General features: G+C 40.9%; 1 protein-coding gene across 2 annotated transcripts; it reads right to left on the reverse strand.

Annotated features, from left to right (window-relative positions):
* Nucleotides 1-1,735: 1,735 nt before the first annotated feature.
* On the reverse strand, nt 1,736-15,830 carry LOC308480381 (cytochrome P450 2J2-like). 2 transcript variants are annotated; one of them, XM_081011829.1, is made up of 10 exons: nt 15,054-15,830; nt 9,557-9,866; nt 8,586-8,748; nt 7,314-7,463; nt 6,495-6,655; nt 5,201-5,392; nt 4,540-4,675; nt 4,034-4,221; nt 2,912-3,050; nt 1,736-2,253 (listed from the first exon to the last, which is right to left on the reverse strand). In XM_081011829.1, the coding sequence occupies exons 2-10, from the start codon at nt 9,755-9,757 to the stop codon at nt 2,078-2,080; spliced, it is 1,506 nt and encodes a 501-aa protein (XP_080867955.1). In that variant the 5' UTR covers nt 9,758-9,866; nt 15,054-15,830; the 3' UTR covers nt 1,736-2,077. The 2 variants fall into 2 exon arrangements, with proteins under 2 accessions (XP_080867955.1, XP_080867956.1); XM_081011830.1 differs by lacking the exon at nt 15,054-15,830 and having other exon boundaries at nt 1,737-2,253; nt 5,216-5,392; nt 9,557-10,374.
* Nucleotides 15,831-17,026: the final 1,196 nt, after the last annotated feature.

Genomic DNA, 17,026 nt, shown 5'->3' on the forward strand with positions numbered 1-17,026 from the left:
AAGAACAAAGAAACAGTGGGGTTACTCAGAGGAGAAGATGGTGAAATGCAAACAGGGGACACAGAAAGGGCTGAACTCCTCAATGCCTTCTTTGCCTCAGTCTTCTCCGATAAAGAAAACAATGCCCGACCTGAAGAATTTGGAGCAAATGATTCAGCAGAGGAAACACAGCCCAGAATAACTAAGGAGATAGTACAAGAATACTTGGCTAGTTTAGATGTATTCAAGTCTCCAGGGCCAGATGAACTGCATCCAAGAGTATTAAAAGAACTGGCAGATGTGATCTCAGAACCACTGGCAGTCATCTTTGAGAATTCCTGGAGAACAGGCAAAGTCCCGGCAGACTGGAGGAGGGCAAATGTTGTCCCTATTTTCAAAAAGGGGAAAAGAGAGGACCCAAATAATTACCGCCCAGTCAGTCTGACATCAATACCAGGGAAGATTCTGGAGCAGATCATTAAGCAAACAGTCTGTGAGCACCTAGAAAGGAATGCTGTGATCACCAATAGTCAGCATGGATTTCTGAAAAATAAGTCATGTCAGACTAACCTGATCTCGTTTTTTGACAGAATTACAAGCCTGGTAGATGAAGGGAACGCAGTGGATGTAGCCTACCTTGATTTCAGCAAGGCATTTGACAAGGTGCCCCATGATATACTTGTAAAGAAGCTGGTAAAATGCGGTCTTGACTATGCTACCACTCAGTGGATTTGTAACTGGCTGACTGACCGAACCCAAAGGGTGCTCATCAATGGTTCCTCTTCATCCTGGAGAAGAGTGACTAGTGGGGTGCCACAGGGTTCTGTCTTGGGCCCGGTCTTATTCAACATCTTTATCAACGACTTGGATGATGGACTCAAGGGAATCCTGATCAAATTTGCAGATGACACCAAATTGGGAGGGGTGGCTAACACCCCAGAGGACAGGATCACACTTCAAAACGACCTTGACAGATTAGAGAACTGGGCCAAAACAAACAAGATGAATTTTAACAGGGAGAAATGTAAAGTATTGCACTTGGGCAAAAAAAAATAAATGAGAGGCACAAATACAAGATGGGGGACACCGGGCTTGAGAGCAGTACATGTGAAAAGGATCTAGGAGTCTTGGTTGACCACAAACTTGACATGAGTCAACAGTGTGACGCGGCAGCTAAAAAAGCCAATGCAATTCTGGGCTGCATCAATAGGAGTATAGCATCTAGATCAAGGGAAGTAATAGTGCCACTGTATTCTGCTCTGGTCAGACCTCACCTGGAGTACTGTGTCCAGTTCTGGGCACCACAGTTCAAGAAGGACACTGACAAACTGGAACGTGTCCAGAGGAGGGCAACCAAAATGGTCAAAGGCCTGGAAACGATGCCTTATGAGGAACGGCTAAGGGAGCTGGGCATGTTTAGCCTGGAGAAGAGGAGGTTAAGGGGTGATATGATAGCCATGTTCAAATATATAAAAGGATGTCACATAGAGGAGGGAGAAAGGTTGTGTTCTGCTGCTCCAGAGAAGCGGACACGGAGCAATGGATCCAAACTACAAGAAAGAAGATTCCACCTAAACATTAGGAAGAACTTCCTGACAGTAAGAGCTGTTCGTCAGTGGAATTTGCTGCCAAGGAGTGTGGTGGAGTCTCCTTCTTTGGAGGTCTTTAAGCAGAGGCTTGACAACCATATGTCAGGAGTGCTCTGATGGTGTTTCCTGCTTGGCAGGGGGTTGGACTCGATGGCCCTTGTGGTCTCTTCCAACTCTATGATTCTATGATTCTATGGATCCTCACCAATGAAACAATATTATTTGCATACATACACGCCCCCGAGAATCATGGGAAATGTAGTTTACCCTTCAGAGAGCTACAATTCCCAGCAGCCTTAAGTTATAGTTGCCTGAATTCCTTGAGGGGGGAAATGTGAACTGAATGCACTTTTTTTAAAGGTACAGGCTGCAATCCCAACCCTGCTTACTTGGGTTAAGTCCTAATCAATTCTGGCTTAACATATTTTGTATTAAGCCACAAGCATGTTTCTGCCCCACAAACTAATCCGACTTTTTAAAGAAATGGCAATGCTATAAGATGGGTCCCATTAGCGAGAGAATGCACATATCCGGTATGGCAGGGGAGACAATGCCAAACCCATCCTATATTCACGGCTTAATGTCTCATTCTTTGGAGCTTGGAAAGTGAACTTCTGAATTAGGGCAGTGAAGAAAAGAAAGAGCTCAGTCCTCGCCAACTGCTCTCCCAGACAAGCTCGCTTTCCTAGAAGAGAGGGAGAAAGAGACTTTTTCAGCGGAGAGCTTTTGCTACAGTAAACAGCTGCACAGTTTAAAACAGCACTGAGAGAACAAATACTTTAAAACAGTATGTTATTACAAAATAAAGATAGAAACCAGTCCTCTGTACTTCCTAGTGAAGCAAATGGGAACACTGAACAAATATGATCATGGTTTTTGAGAATTTGGAATAGATACATTTCAATTAACATAAATTTCTCTCATATGTAGTTTTGGAGAAAATTTCAATTTCAATTATATTTTATTAGGAATCTCCCTAATCTGCATATAGCTTGCGTAGCTAAGGGTGTGGCAAACAGAGATAGTTGCTCAAGTTCCAGATGGAAGTAAGTTTCTGTTCTAGGGCAGCTGAGAAAGGTCCCAGTAAATATTCCCTAAAAAAATCCAAATTGCTTGCTTACTGGGTGGAGGGGGGGAGTATATCAACACCATTTCATGTAACATCCCACCTCCCATGGCAGCCATTTTGTGACATGCACACAGAGCACTTCCTCAAAATCCCAAATGTGACCACTGGTCCCAATAGGGTGGTAACCCCAGCAATACACAAGGCTCTCAGCAACCAAATCACCATCATATTCTCACTGTTGCAGTTCTGATGAGCAGCCCATGAACTTTTTTACCTGCAGAAAATGGCAAGAACGCTTCCCTTTTCATGAACTGATCATTTTCCAGGAAATGGCCAGGATTAAACTCATTGGGTGTTTCCCACTCATCCTTGTCAAACAGCACAGAGGTCAAATTGGCGAGCATTATGGTTCCCTGGCAAAGGAGAAGCAGAGAAGAAAGTAGATAAAAATGACAAGGCGCTTTCGAGTACAGTGGTACCTCGGGTTACAAACACCTTGTGTTACAAATACTTCAGGTTACAGACTCCACTAACAAGAAGGTAGTACCTCGGGTTGAGCACTTTACCTCAGGATGAGAACAGAAATCACACAGTAGTGGCGTGGTGGCAGCGGGAGGCCCCATTAGCTAAGGTGGTACCTCAGGTTAAGAACAGTTTCAGGTTAAGAACACACCTTCGGAATGAATTAAGTTCGTAACCAGAGGTACCACTGTATTCTCTTTGAAGTTATAGCAGTACTAAGCCCCTATCCCCTGACAGAGCAAGGATATGTTCTGAAAGCAATATTTACTTCTCATTATTAAGTAATTCATCCAACGAAGTCCCACAAAAGCACAGTTCCAATATAGATTTTAAAAGACATTCAAAGTCAGGTTGGGAATCAATATGGTTTCCTCTCAAAGAAAAAGAAGAGAAGATAGTAGATTAAACTGGCAGAGAACTCTTTGTGTTTTTATCTGTGCAACTATCTACAGCAGTACTAAGCCTCCCGGATCCAAGTCCAACCATTCTTGCCTATTGCTCATGCTGGCTCAGGTTGGTAAGAGTTGGACTTGAACAACATCTGGAGGACCTCATGTTGGCCAACCCTCATTTAGAACTCTGGCTTCAAGTTTTTGTATCTTGAAGGAAGAGGAAAGGAAAATAAGAATGGTATACAGTGGTACCTCGGGTTACAGATGCTTCAAGTTACAGACGCTTCAGGTTACAGACTCTGCTAACCCAGAAATAGTACTTCGGGTTAAGAACTTTGCTTCAGGATGAGAACAGAAATCACACGGCAGAGGCGGGAGGCCCGCTTAGCTAAAATGGTGCTTCAGGTTTCAGGTTAAGAACGCAGCTCCAGAACAAATTAAGCTCTTAACCCAAGGTACCATTGTATCATCTTAATACTTACTTTGGGAATATGAAACCCAGCGAGTGTAGTGTCCTTAGTTGTCATCCGGGGCACATTCGAAGGCACAATGTTGCTTATTCTTTGAATTTCATGAACAACCGCATTGGTATACGGCATGCTGTCCCTGTCATCCATTGCTGGCTGGCGAGACTGGCCAATCACAGAATCTATTTCTGCTTGGACTTTTGCTGCAGAGAAAAGAAAATCTGCTATCAATACAAGAAGAACAGACATAAACCAATATCTGCAAGGAAACTGCATCTTGATGTCCCACCACTGAGTACCCAGTAGATGGTGACAAGGGATAGACCCTCCTGAGTAGCGGTATCTCATTTGTGAAATTCCCTTCAACTGAAAAAGCACACAGGACTTTCACTAGTCAAGTTTCAGCAATGCCTTAAGACTTCATTCTTTTATTGAGGGGAATGTGTGTTTTCTGACGAGTCCACCTGAAGCTGCAGTATTCTGACTGTAGTGAAAGGCAAATGAGCCAACTACAGTTCTACCTTGAATTTCTGGGTATAAGGCCATGTAGAGCAAAGCCCAGCGCAGGGTTGTAGAAGTTGTTTCTGTTCCAGCAAAAAACAGATCCAGTGTTGATTGTAGGAGGCTTTCTTCATGGAAACTGGAAGGGGCATCCTCCTTAAAGCAAAGAAAATGCACCAGGGAGTTCAGCTGTCATTAAAAATACCATCCTACTGTCAGCCCCACATGTCAAGAGATCACCAGTGGATGCAGCGACTCTAATCCTGCCTCTAGGAAGATCCAGTCAAGAGTCCTATGACTCTCTGATGCTGGCATAAAGTTTGGGTTTGTTCTGGTCAATAATTCCTGGTCTGGGTTTATTCAGGCAACTGAATCCTTTAGTCATGAGATGCCTCCACTACAGTGATTCTTTTAGTCATGTCAACTGTTTGCTCTCACAAACCACCGACTAGTGGTGAAATCCCAGCAGTGAACAAGTGGGGAGGTGTCTCCCCACAAAATACATGACCTCATATTCTGTGCATGCAGAAATGTATTTTGTCTGAAGTCATAAATTCAACAGAAAGAATATGGTCAGGCACTAGGGAGCATTCAGACAAGCCACATGACTAGTTCTGGTTTTTAATATTGCTTCTCTGCCTTCTACTACTGTTTTGTTATTAAAGATACATACTTTTTTACCTTTTCATCTCTCACCTTGGCCATTTCATTTAGATAGGCATCAATGAAGTCTCTGGGTTCAGATGGGTTCCAGTCTTCTTTGTGTTTTTCAATGATTTCTCTCACAAAGGATTTCAACTGCCCCCATTTTTTAAAAAGTGTCTGATGGGGCCCTGGCAAGTGCTTCATGACAGTAGGAAATGCATCGTACAGCTGAGGAAACAAACACTAATATCATATATGTGAAGGAAAAACCCTCTCAACAATCATTCACATCATGCTGCTGTCATGGGAAAGAGGCTAGCAGCAATAAAGGCTGGTGTGCACATGCTCAAAGATGGCAGACTCTCTTGGAACTAGAGCAAATATTGCACTCACCACTGCTTACGATGGTACCCCATGGCAATGTCTTCATTTCTTGGTTAGAATGTACAGATTGCAAATCAAATGGCATCATTATGGTTAGTTCTACAAACACAACTTGTAATTCACTGATTGACTTCCCAAGAAGGTGATTACCATTTTGAAAATGGCATGTGCCAATTGCCTGCTGATGTCAAGAATATTCAGGGTTTCCCTTTGATGATGCCCATCTGCATGGGGCTTCCATTCACAGACTAGAACAGGTTTGTGTAGGATCAAGTCACACCCTGTTCACATACACAGAGATTTTATTCACAGTCACACATGTGACAGCCCTCCTATTAGTAATTTCATTCTCTCATTGCTGTTGGATCTCGTGATGCACTGTTTACATTCCATAGTGATAGGAGTGTGGGAACAGAACTCAGACATTGTACTAACATTCTATGTGCTTTTGTACTCTTTGTTCTCTGCTTTCGGACAGAGGAGACGTGTGTAAAGCTGCTGCTCACACTCAGCCATGTTTGTTGTTTTGATCTTTTGTAAATAAAGAAGCTTTTGCGATGCCAAATACCTATAGCCTCACTTCTTTGCTGATACTCTGCTAATGCTAAGAGCGTGCCCACAGCTCCACTGGATGTGGGTCACTGGACACCTGCGTACGAGGAACAGATATACGCATACCTCCAGCCACTTAAAAACACAACCTCTGCTGTAATAAACAATTCCGCAACCCACATTGCAATACTAAAGTCTTTAGTGCCTTGATAAAAAATGCTAGAAGGCAAAGGAATATGGATGAGTCAAGAGACTTGAATGAATAGTAAGGGACAAAACAGGAATCTGAACATGAAGAAACAGGAGGACCCAAAGCAAATGATTGCACAGTCAGCAAGAATGTGGGAATGTGTCTGGAATCAAAGCAATTCTGTTGAACTCAAAGAAGACCTACCATACTCCAAAAACTTCCCTGAAGGTGGCTTGCCTCATCAAACAGGTGCAATAAATTATGGAAACGGCTGTCATGGTAATCAAAGCGGTCCCCAAAAGTGATGGAACAGATGATATTTGAAACAGCATTATTAATCTGAAAGTGAGGGTCAAATGGCTGCCCTGGAGAGGGAGAGAAAATGGTGCAGAAGGAATTGGGGTGCTTCTAGCTTCCATGTAACAAAAACAGAAGGCGGGGAAAGTGGTTGGATGTTGATGAGGCAGGATTTGTTTTAGCTGAAGAAATCATTTCATATTAACATTATATCTTGTAATTTAACCTGGGACACTCAGGACTCTGAGGCCCATTTATATTTATTCTCTATAGGCAATGATTATTCTGCAGTATGGTGATATTGATTTGAGAGGCATTTTTGTAACAATGCCTGTCAAAAAGGATAAGGACCGTCCCCATCAGAGACAGTACAGAGACACACTGATATACCAAAACTATCAAAAATCAGCAGATATCCTCAAAACCCAACCTTTGCTCTTATTCTGTTCTAGTTCAGGGGCTTTTTAGGGGCTTTTAGCTCCCATGGCAGGTTCCAACACAGAGCTTCACACTAGAACTTTTGTGCACCACAACGAGCCTCTGTGGAGCTTCCTATCAACACCCCCTTTGCCATCACAGGATCATTTCTGTCCAAGCAGAGCTATATTTGTGTGAAGAAATAATGCCAGAAAGCTTTGCACCTAGCTGATGTAGCTTTGACCTAGTTCATACAAAGTAGCAACTTAAGGTAAGATGGGCCACAGGATTGTTGACTCTGGTTCTCACCTTTCTCAGCTTCTATTGCTTCATTTAAGTAACGGCTTTCCTCCTGTATTCTTTCTTCTAAAGACCTTTTGCCCAAACCAAAGTTTCTGAGTGTTGATAAGGCAAACCGTCTTTGTTGTTTCCAGATGAGACCATTAGAGAAGACCAGTCCTAGATGGGAAGGAGTAATAAGTACGTAGAGCAAGTAAGTAGATTTAGCAATCTTGTTAATTCCAAGATGGACTCCTCTTTGCTTTCCATTATTCTGCTTGCCTGCTCATGACATGTTGGAAAGACTGCAAGGCATTAGAAACTAGCCAATTTGTGCTGGTGGCTTTTATCTGTTTGCTCTGAATTCTGCCGTTTCCTGTTACTGCTGTTTCATTGATGCTTTTTGTGTGTTTCACTGTTTGGGTAGGATTTTTAATACCAATTTTATTTTGTCCTGTGAAATACTGTGGGAACTCTCGATAGAAAAGCAGCATTAAAAAAATACTGACAGGTGAAGAAGTCATGCAATTAATATATTTTGTTCCTTCCTCTCCTTAAGCCACTCAGGCTTTCTTTTTTCCTGGAATTAACTGGTTTAGATTTAAAATGGGGGTCCCACTCTAGCCCCTTCTGTAATTATTCACACCCTTCATTTCCTTGTGGTTAATAGATTTCTTTTTGTTTTGTTTTGTTTCATTTTGCTGTGTTAAGGTCATTATCCCTCCTTATGAACTGTAGTCCATTTTCCAGGACTTGCCCTATAAGCAGATAAATGACTTTGAAGAAGATACTACCTCTTCCTTTCATACTTAAGCACTAACTATTATTCCATCTCTACTAGCGATGGGACAGAAATTCAGTTCAGCTTGCATTTAAATGCAATCTTACTTCAGTCTCACTTGCTGAAACAATGCACAAACTGGAGTGTTACTGATGTGTAAGTGTTGCAAACTGAAGAATGGAATAATGAATAACTGATTGAAAGAAAAACCGACAGATTCCTCCATCCATAATAATGTCAGGTTCTTATTTACAAGCTGTTTATCTTCAGTACTCAATACTGAATGGTGAGTTCAGTTAATCTAAACAGTTTAGTAGGGATATGACACAGCTTACTACTACTGGTTTAAAGATGCAAGGAATGAAAAAGAAGATTAAGGAAAGATCTAACAATGAGTCCTGAATATTTAAACTTGAGGAATAATCTAAAAGGTTCCCCAATCAATGCAGACCATTAAAAATAAAAAATAGAAAGGAATTATTTAATTATCTAAATAATTGACAACATTAAAAGAAACTTACCAGATGACCCAAACATTTCCTGGGTACCAGGACTATTTGGTCGATCTACAAAGTTTTCACCCTGATGGACAAGAGCCTCTTTCACCAGATGCAATCTATTCACAACCACAAACCTCATGCTTCCAACCTGAAGACTGTAGACATTGCCATATTTTTCTATAAGCTGGATGGAGATTGAGGAAGAATGTAAGAAATGATTTATCCTCTCTCTATATTATATATTAATTTGTCTGCTTGGTGCTTCTTGAATGCCTATATGGAAGAAGGGAACTTTGATTGCCATCAAATATATCGGGGACATCAGAAATGCCAAAATGGTTTCCAGGGTCTGTACATGGACAGGCCCCCTCCATCCTCCACCTGCAATGTATTCACAAGAGTTGCTGCTTATTTGCATGTAGTAACTTTGCCTAGTCTACCACACAGAGTTGTTGCAAAGATAAAAGTGGGGAAGGTAGGACAAGGAGCAACAAAACATACAAAGACACACAAAAAATACTCTGCCAACCACGGTAAGTGAAAGGCAGTTGTAAGACCCAGATTTGTTACAAATAACTGTAGAATAAAATAGATCCTCAAAGTTAAGAGGCAAAACACTTCTGGATACCATATTCTGGGAACAAACAAAAAGAAAGGCATTTTTCTTGGTGCCCCACACATGGGCTCCTCGCAGACATGTGGCTGACCTCTCTCAGAATCAGGATGCTAAACCTGGAAGCATCTCAACCTGCTTCTCCAGCCAGGGTCTTACACTCCTTTCCAGTGCAATGTGGGGGCATATTTTGGTAGTATGGCACCCTGAGAGTGACCAAAGTCTGGCACACATAAATGGATCTTCACAATGATCGATCCTCTCAATTCTTTGCCCACTTGGCTCAGTGCCCTATGCCAGGGAACCACTTGCACCACCCCAAATCTGGCTCAGCAGTGTAGTATTTAATTCATGCCATAGGTTTTTCCTTCATCCTTACCTTTTGTAATGAAATGTGAGGCTTCTTGAAATCCACATGTAGCATATTACCCAGCAAAGGAAGAGGCATGGGCCCTGGGGGGTAATTCCTTGGGCGAATATTTCTCTTGTAATCAGCAAGAAGTAGAAATGTAGCCAGAAACACCAGAACGACCTGCAGGGACAAGGCCTCCCAGAGGACAGAGAGCAGCTGCAGCAGCATCTTCAAACCCACCTAGGTGTTCCTTTTGCAGATTGGTCTGCTGTCTGCTGAGGGAAACCCGAATCTGATACCACTAGAGCAGCCACACCTGTGTTCTTGGCTAATGCCCCTGTAGGAAATGAGAACAAAGTCTGCCTATATTACTGTACATCATGCCCATAAAGAGGCAGGAAATGACCTAATGAATGATTCCACCAAGCAGGAAAAAGAGAGTGGGGAAGAGCGGCAATCGGAATTAAAATATTTCCTTCCTATTTTCACTTCTTTGGAACAGCAAAGGTTAATTTCCTTCATGACATTTCCAAGAAGGGTTTTCTCCCCGTGCAAAACAAAGCACTGTCAATAAAGAAAATAAAAACTTACACTAAGCAGGATGCCTTCTGTTCCTGAAAGGTTTGGATCAGGGGTAGTTTCAGCAACTCTGACCTCTGGGCTAAGGAGGCCAGAGGAGTCAATCTGCTTGCCTTCTGTTCAATATTACATAGATTATATTCTGTTTTGGCAACAGTATGACTAGATCTGGGACTGGGAACCAGCACCTCTCCTGATATTTTTGGTCTCCAACTCCCAGCAGCCCCAGCCAGTATGGCCAATAGACAGGGATGATGGGAGAAGGATCATTCAGAGGGCCAGAGCCCTCTAGTACTAGGCAGTTTTAGCCAGCAGCAGACCATGCAGAAGGGAAGAAATTGATGCAATGCAAATGCATTGCCAGGAACACTAGATTGGCTCCGTCACTGCGGTGCTGCTTCTCTCCCTCCCATAAGCAGCAGCAACTCAGCTCTTGCGAGTTCCATTGAGCGCTACCATGTCATGTAGTACTAGTCTTAGCCAGGGCTTTTTTTTCAGCCCGAACTCACCAGAACTCAGTTCCGGCACCTTTCATGCAGAGGCGTAGGAAGGTCAGGTGGTACCCGGTGCAGAACATTTCTTGTCACCCCCCCCCCCCCACTGATTATTAATTTTTTTTGCCTGCAAAAATGGTTTTATGTTATTTCATATTTTCTTACAAAGGAATGTGGATTCTGAGCCTCTGATAACAAGTAGGCGACTATGGACAGATACTTAAATCTATAGGATGGATTGTGTTTCGGCTTGTGTTATTTTATTTATATTCATTATTTATTTATTTAATAAAATTTATTTTAAAAAACATGCAAAGCGGTTTATAAAAAAAACAACAAAAAACCACCACAGCAGTAAAATCAAGAAAAATTAACAATCCTACTTTAAAACATACAAAAGCTAAAATATCAAGATTAAAATTACTTCAACTTCCTAAGCATCTAGGTATGTTTGGGTATGCTAAAGAAGAATTCTTTTAGCAGGTGGCTGAAAAGAGTCTAGCAAAGGCAAGTGCTTTGTTGAAATTTCAGCTTTCACAACATAGGAAAACAGCCAAGTAAACAGCTATTTTCGTGGAGGAGGGTCAAGATATTAACTGACATGCATGAAATTTCATATGTAGCTATATAATCCCTGGTGTAGTAAGACAGGACCTTTGGAGCAGGCATTTAAAAAAAAAAGTTTTTTATGAACCGCCCTAGTAGGGCAGTAATTGTTCCTTGATCATTTGTCACCCCCCCTTCATGATGGCACCTTGGGCGGCCCGCCCCCCATCCCCCTTTCCTATGCCGCTGCTTTCATGTGGGCCCCATTGCCATTATAAGAGAACAAGGGAGGTGTTGATGGTATGCAATGCGGGTGAGACATGGAGGACAAATGGCTGCAAACTACAAAAGCATGGACTTCTGCTGGGGGAGGTCACCCAGTCACTAAAATGTTGCTGTGGAAACCAGAGGCCCTAATGTGTTTGGGCCCAGAGGCACTTCTGAAACTATTTAGGACACTACAAAATACCCATTTCGCAGAAGAAATACTGAAGCTCAGAAATACTTCTTTCCAGAACAAAGCAAACCACTTACACCCATGCAAATCAAATAAACCAGACCCTAAAAGCTATAATAATAATAATAATAATAATAATAATAATAATAATAATAAGGAAATCCCCAATTCCAACCAAACATCATCAGAGGCTTGTACAGGAACTTTGTTGGGGGCCCCATATGTCAATAAACTTCAGGTGCATTGTTTATATAAGCTGTAAACCATATACACTGATAGGTCCTTTAAATTTTGAATTGTCTGTTGCCAAAGGGTTGATGGTTATGATTGTGTAAACATGTTGTCAATGGGATTTTTAATCTACTTTCCTGATCAGTTAGTTCCAAGGAGGAAATTAAATATTTTGATTATACAAGAAAAGTAAAACTTTTTTTTAAAAAAATATACAGTAGATCTTCATTGAGTCTTTACGCTATATCATATCGAGGTCATTACTCAACCATAAGATATTACTACAAATAAACAAACTAACAAAAAAGATAATCAGAATCCAGATCAGATCATAGCATGGTAAGATACGAAACATGACAACAGAGTTAATATAAACAAAAGCAGCATTTGAATATTTAGTTGTCTTCCTCTTCTGTTACCTTCTTGCAAAATTTCTGGAAAACAATTTAAATATTTCCCTTTGGATGTCAGGATATCTACACCAATTTACCGGTATATATTGTTGAAAGTATCCAGCTATGCCCTGTCCATCTTTATGCTCAAACAAAAGGAAACACAATGTTGTGGTACGACAAGGTAAAAATTCATAAGGCTTTCAAGAGCCATATTGTCAGGAAGGCCGTGTTTAAGGTCTGGGTAAAATACAAAGATTTATTAGAAAATAAGACCCCAAGGTGGCTGTCACCTATGGAAGCCAAGGCCCCGAAAAGACTCAATATGGAGGCCAATTGGCCGAAATATTGGGAAATACTAGAGAAGGAAGGAGTTACTTGGAGATTGCAGAGTTTTGAGAAATTAAAGGAGAAAGTGCAAAATTGGTTACATTATGCTCAGATTAGAGAGGTCTTTAAGCTAGACAAGAAAATAGGTTTCCAGGTGGAAAAATCGAAATTAGAAACTGAACTGTTAGAACCAAAAACTAAGATACTTTCAAAAATGTATAACTTGTTGTTGAAATGGAACACGCAGGATGAAACTGTCAAATCAGCTATGATAAAATGGGCACAGGATATTGGGTACAACATTATGTTTGCTGACTGGGAAAAGTTATGGACCACCGGGGTGAAGTTCACGGCATGTAATGCCTTGAAAGAAAATATTATGAAAATGATATACAGGTGGTACATGACCCCAGTCAAGCTGGCAAAAATATATCATCTGCCTGATAATAAATGTTGGAAATGTAAGGAAACTGAAGGAACATTCTTTCACCTCTGGTGGACGTGCCCAAGGATTAAGGCCTTCTGGGAAGTGATTTACAATGAGTTAAAAAAGGTATTTAAATATACCTTCCTTAAGAAACCAGAGGCCTTTCTTCTGGACATCGTGGGCCAAGGGGTGTTAAAGAAAGATCAAACTTTTTTTATGTACGCAACAACAGCAGCAAGAATACTCATCGCAAAGTATTGGAAGACCCAAGATTTACCCACACTGGAAGAATGGCAGATGCAACTGATAGAATACATGGAGCTGGCGGAAATGACCGGCAGGATTCGAGACCTGGGAGAAGAGATGGTGGAAGAGGACTGGAAAAAATTTAAGGACTATCTACAAAAACACTATAAGTTGTATGAATGTTAGGAGAATGCACGATTGAATGAAATATGGCTCCAGTAAACTTATTGTAAGACACATGAAAATAAATGAAAAGGATGTAATTTGGAGTAACACTATTGGAGATTTATATAATAAGAATGGAAATAAGGTAACAAATTGCTGCATGTAATGATAAGATTGAGAACGCAGGGAAGGGAGATGTGAGGAAGTCTGAAGATTATGAAACTATGATTGGTGAACAACATTTACTTTAATCTGTATCTTTTGTTCTTTCCTATTTTTTCTTTTTTTATGTTAATTCTATTTTATATTCTTGTATGTTATATGGTGATGGTAATTTGTATGTTTGGTGTTTCTTAAAAAAAAAAAATTTTCAATAAATATCTTATAAAAAAAAACAAAACAAAAGGAAACACAATGGCCAGAATTTGATCTCCTTTCTGTCCTCCCCACCACCACCAATACCTATAGCTTCTCAGGGAGTTTCTCCCAGAAGGCTGTACAATTCCACAAATGTTTTCATGGAAACCACTTTACAAACTCAGTTTTCACCTTGTTATTGACTTTGCTTATTCAATCACAACAGAAATGCATTTGAAAAACAACAAAACCTATGGAATATTCACCGTCCACAATCCAGCTCAGAGTTGCATGCTTAACCCACCAATATTACTATATGTATATGCACATTTAGGGACGTGGGTGGCGCTGTAGGTTAAACCACAGAGCCTAGGACTTGCCAATCAGAAGGTCGGCGGTTCGAATCCCCGCAATGGGGTGAGCTCCCGTTGCTTGGTCCCTGCTCCTGCCAACCTAGCAGTTTGAAAGCACATCAAAATGCAAGTAGATAAATAGGTACTGCTCCAGCAGGAAGGTAAACGGCCTTTCCGTGCGCTGCTCTGGTTCACCAGAAGCGGCTTAGTCATGCTGGCCACATCTCGCTGGCTCCCTCGGCCAATAAAGCGAGATGAGCACCGCAACCCCAGAGTCGGTCACGACTGGACCTAATGGTCAGGGGTCCCTTTATCTTTATAAGCACATTTAAACACTGCCTTGAGAGTGGGGCCAACAATACAGAACAGCAAGAACTGGTTATGTAACAAGGGAGAGTTCTTGTATGTTCATTAAGATGCATTGATGCAGCTAACATATTAAGCTCTTTGCATGATCGCAATGAACAAAATGTGCCTTGTAAAACTTTTTAATTTTGTAAACATAGGCAGGAATTCCATTAGAGCTAGATCTGGAGTTGTGAGCACACCCTTTTCTATAAACAAACCAATACCTTTTTTCCACCGCAGCCAGAACAAGTTGCATTCTGTCAGGCTCAGACCCAGAAGCTCCTAAGGATCCACAGTTGTTGTTTTCGATTGATTTTTATTGACATTTTCTCAGAAAAAGTAAGAAATACATAATAACAAACAAAACATGTATAACAAAACTTGGCTATGAACTTAGTCCTGGTACTACTCGCTGATGCATATAAGACAAGAAGAGGTAAGGTGTAGAAAGAACAATCTGGAAAAGCAAGATCTAAAGATCAAAAGTGTTTAGGTATAACACGAGTGCATAATGGATATTGAAGATCTGTGGGGAGGACTGCTCCCTGTTGTCAGGAAACAAATTCAACAGATGGAAATCCTGCAGCAACATGACTTACCAGCTGCTCTCTTCAGTGACGGGAACCAGTTAGAGCTGCACAGGAAGACCTATTCAGTAGGCTCTTTAGAAGAGAGCCAGAGGAAGCCCACAGTGTCTTGGGACCCTGGCCTTGATTCTGACCTTCCTTTACAAAGGGTGAAAGCAAGCTATTTGTTCCCTCTCCTGAGAGGGGAGAGAGAGAAACAAGCAAGACCTTTATTCCTGTTTTGAGCCAATGAGCAAACTGCAAGTTTTGGACACAAGCTGATAGAAACAGCCCAGGGTCCTAAAGACCTTCTGATTCCTGCTTTTCTATCCAGCTTCTTGTCTTGCTGTTCACTTTTCATAGCAGCTGGGAAGCATCTGGCACAGGTATTCCCTTGAAGCTATTTTGTGCAAATAGTGGGTGGGTGGGTGGCAAAAGCAAAGTGTTCTGCTTAAGCCCAGGCACTCAAAGATCCCTATATAGCAAATTCTAAGTACAATGTACACATCTTTACTCAGATGTAATTCTCATGGGGCTTTTAATGGGGCTTTGTCTCAGGTAAATCAAATTATAGTAGTCAGGGTAGATTAAGAACAGTTGAAGCATCAGAACTGTACTAAATAGTGCTGCTCCTTTGTTCTCCCTCCTTCCTCCCAATCAAATGAAACTTCGCTGCCTGGTTACTCAGAAGTAAGTCCCAATGTACTCAATGAGGAGGACTCTCAGGTAATGTGTATAGGCTTACAGGCTCCATCTTAAGGGGCATGGGTTCATTTACAGTCTGTTTTAGCTATGTGCTGCTGCTGTTGCACTCCTATGGTGTCATTCTTGGTTTTTTTTATTGTTTACTTTTGTTTTTAGGATTTACATAGACACCATTTACAAATTATTGGGGGTTAGATGGAAATGCTGAACTATAACTGGCAGCTATAAAATAAAGTAACAGGACAATTGTTATTACATAAAATAATTTTGAAAATAATGGGGTGGGGGAGAGACCCCCGTACCAAGGACAGGGAATGGGGACTCTGGAGCCTCATCAATGGATCATTATGATCTGCATACAAAATCACCTGAAATGTGATTTCCCGGGAAATGTTGCTCTCTCAGGGATAAACTACAACTCCCAAAATTACTACAGTTCCCCAGATTCATTGAGGGGGCAAGTCTGTTTTGAATGTGCTTTAAAGATACATGCTGCAATCCCAACCCTAATGAATTCTGGCTAAACATAATTAGGATTATGAGGTAAAATTTGAATTTGGAGGTAAAATTGGTAATGATACATTGGGCTAAAGATATTGGACATAACATACAGTTAGAAGATTGGGAGAGGTTATGGAATGAAGGTATTAATTTTACAGTATGTAGTACGCTTAAAGAAAATGTTATGAAAATGATGTATAGGTGGTATTTAACACCAGTTAAATTGGCCCAAATGTAAGGAAGAAGAAGGTACTTTTTACCATATGTGGTGGACGTGTAAAGAGGTAAAAGCTTTCTGGGAAATGATATATTATGAGCTAAAGAAAATGTTTAAAAACACTTTTGTTAAAAAACCAGAAGCTTTTTTATTAGGTATAGTAGGTAGAGAGATACCGAGACAAGATAAAAAATTGTTCTTATATGCAACAACTGTGGCAAGAATTTTGTTAGCCCAAAGATGGAAACAACAGGAGCTACCAACAAAAGAAGAGTGGCAGATGAAGTTGATGGGCTTTGCAGAACTGGCAAAACTGACAGGAAGAATCTGGAACCAGCGAGACCAAGCATTCCAAAGGAACAAATTTATATTATATCTAAAAAACAACTCTAAGCAATTAACATCATTAGCAGGTTTATTTGAAGATTTGTAAGATGAAACTGCTACCTATTCAGGTTGAGTAATACAATATTTTAGGTAATGATATAACAATGATAGGAAACGAAGTGAAATGCAAAGATGTAAAGTTTAATTTTATAAACCATCAGACGGGAGGGAGGGAAGTCGTTAGGCTCAGTTGAGC

Source organism: Podarcis pityusensis (assembly GCF_964106645.2).
Source record: "Podarcis pityusensis genome assembly, chromosome: 6".
Taxonomy (NCBI): Eukaryota; Metazoa; Chordata; class Lepidosauria; order Squamata; family Lacertidae; genus Podarcis; species Podarcis pityusensis.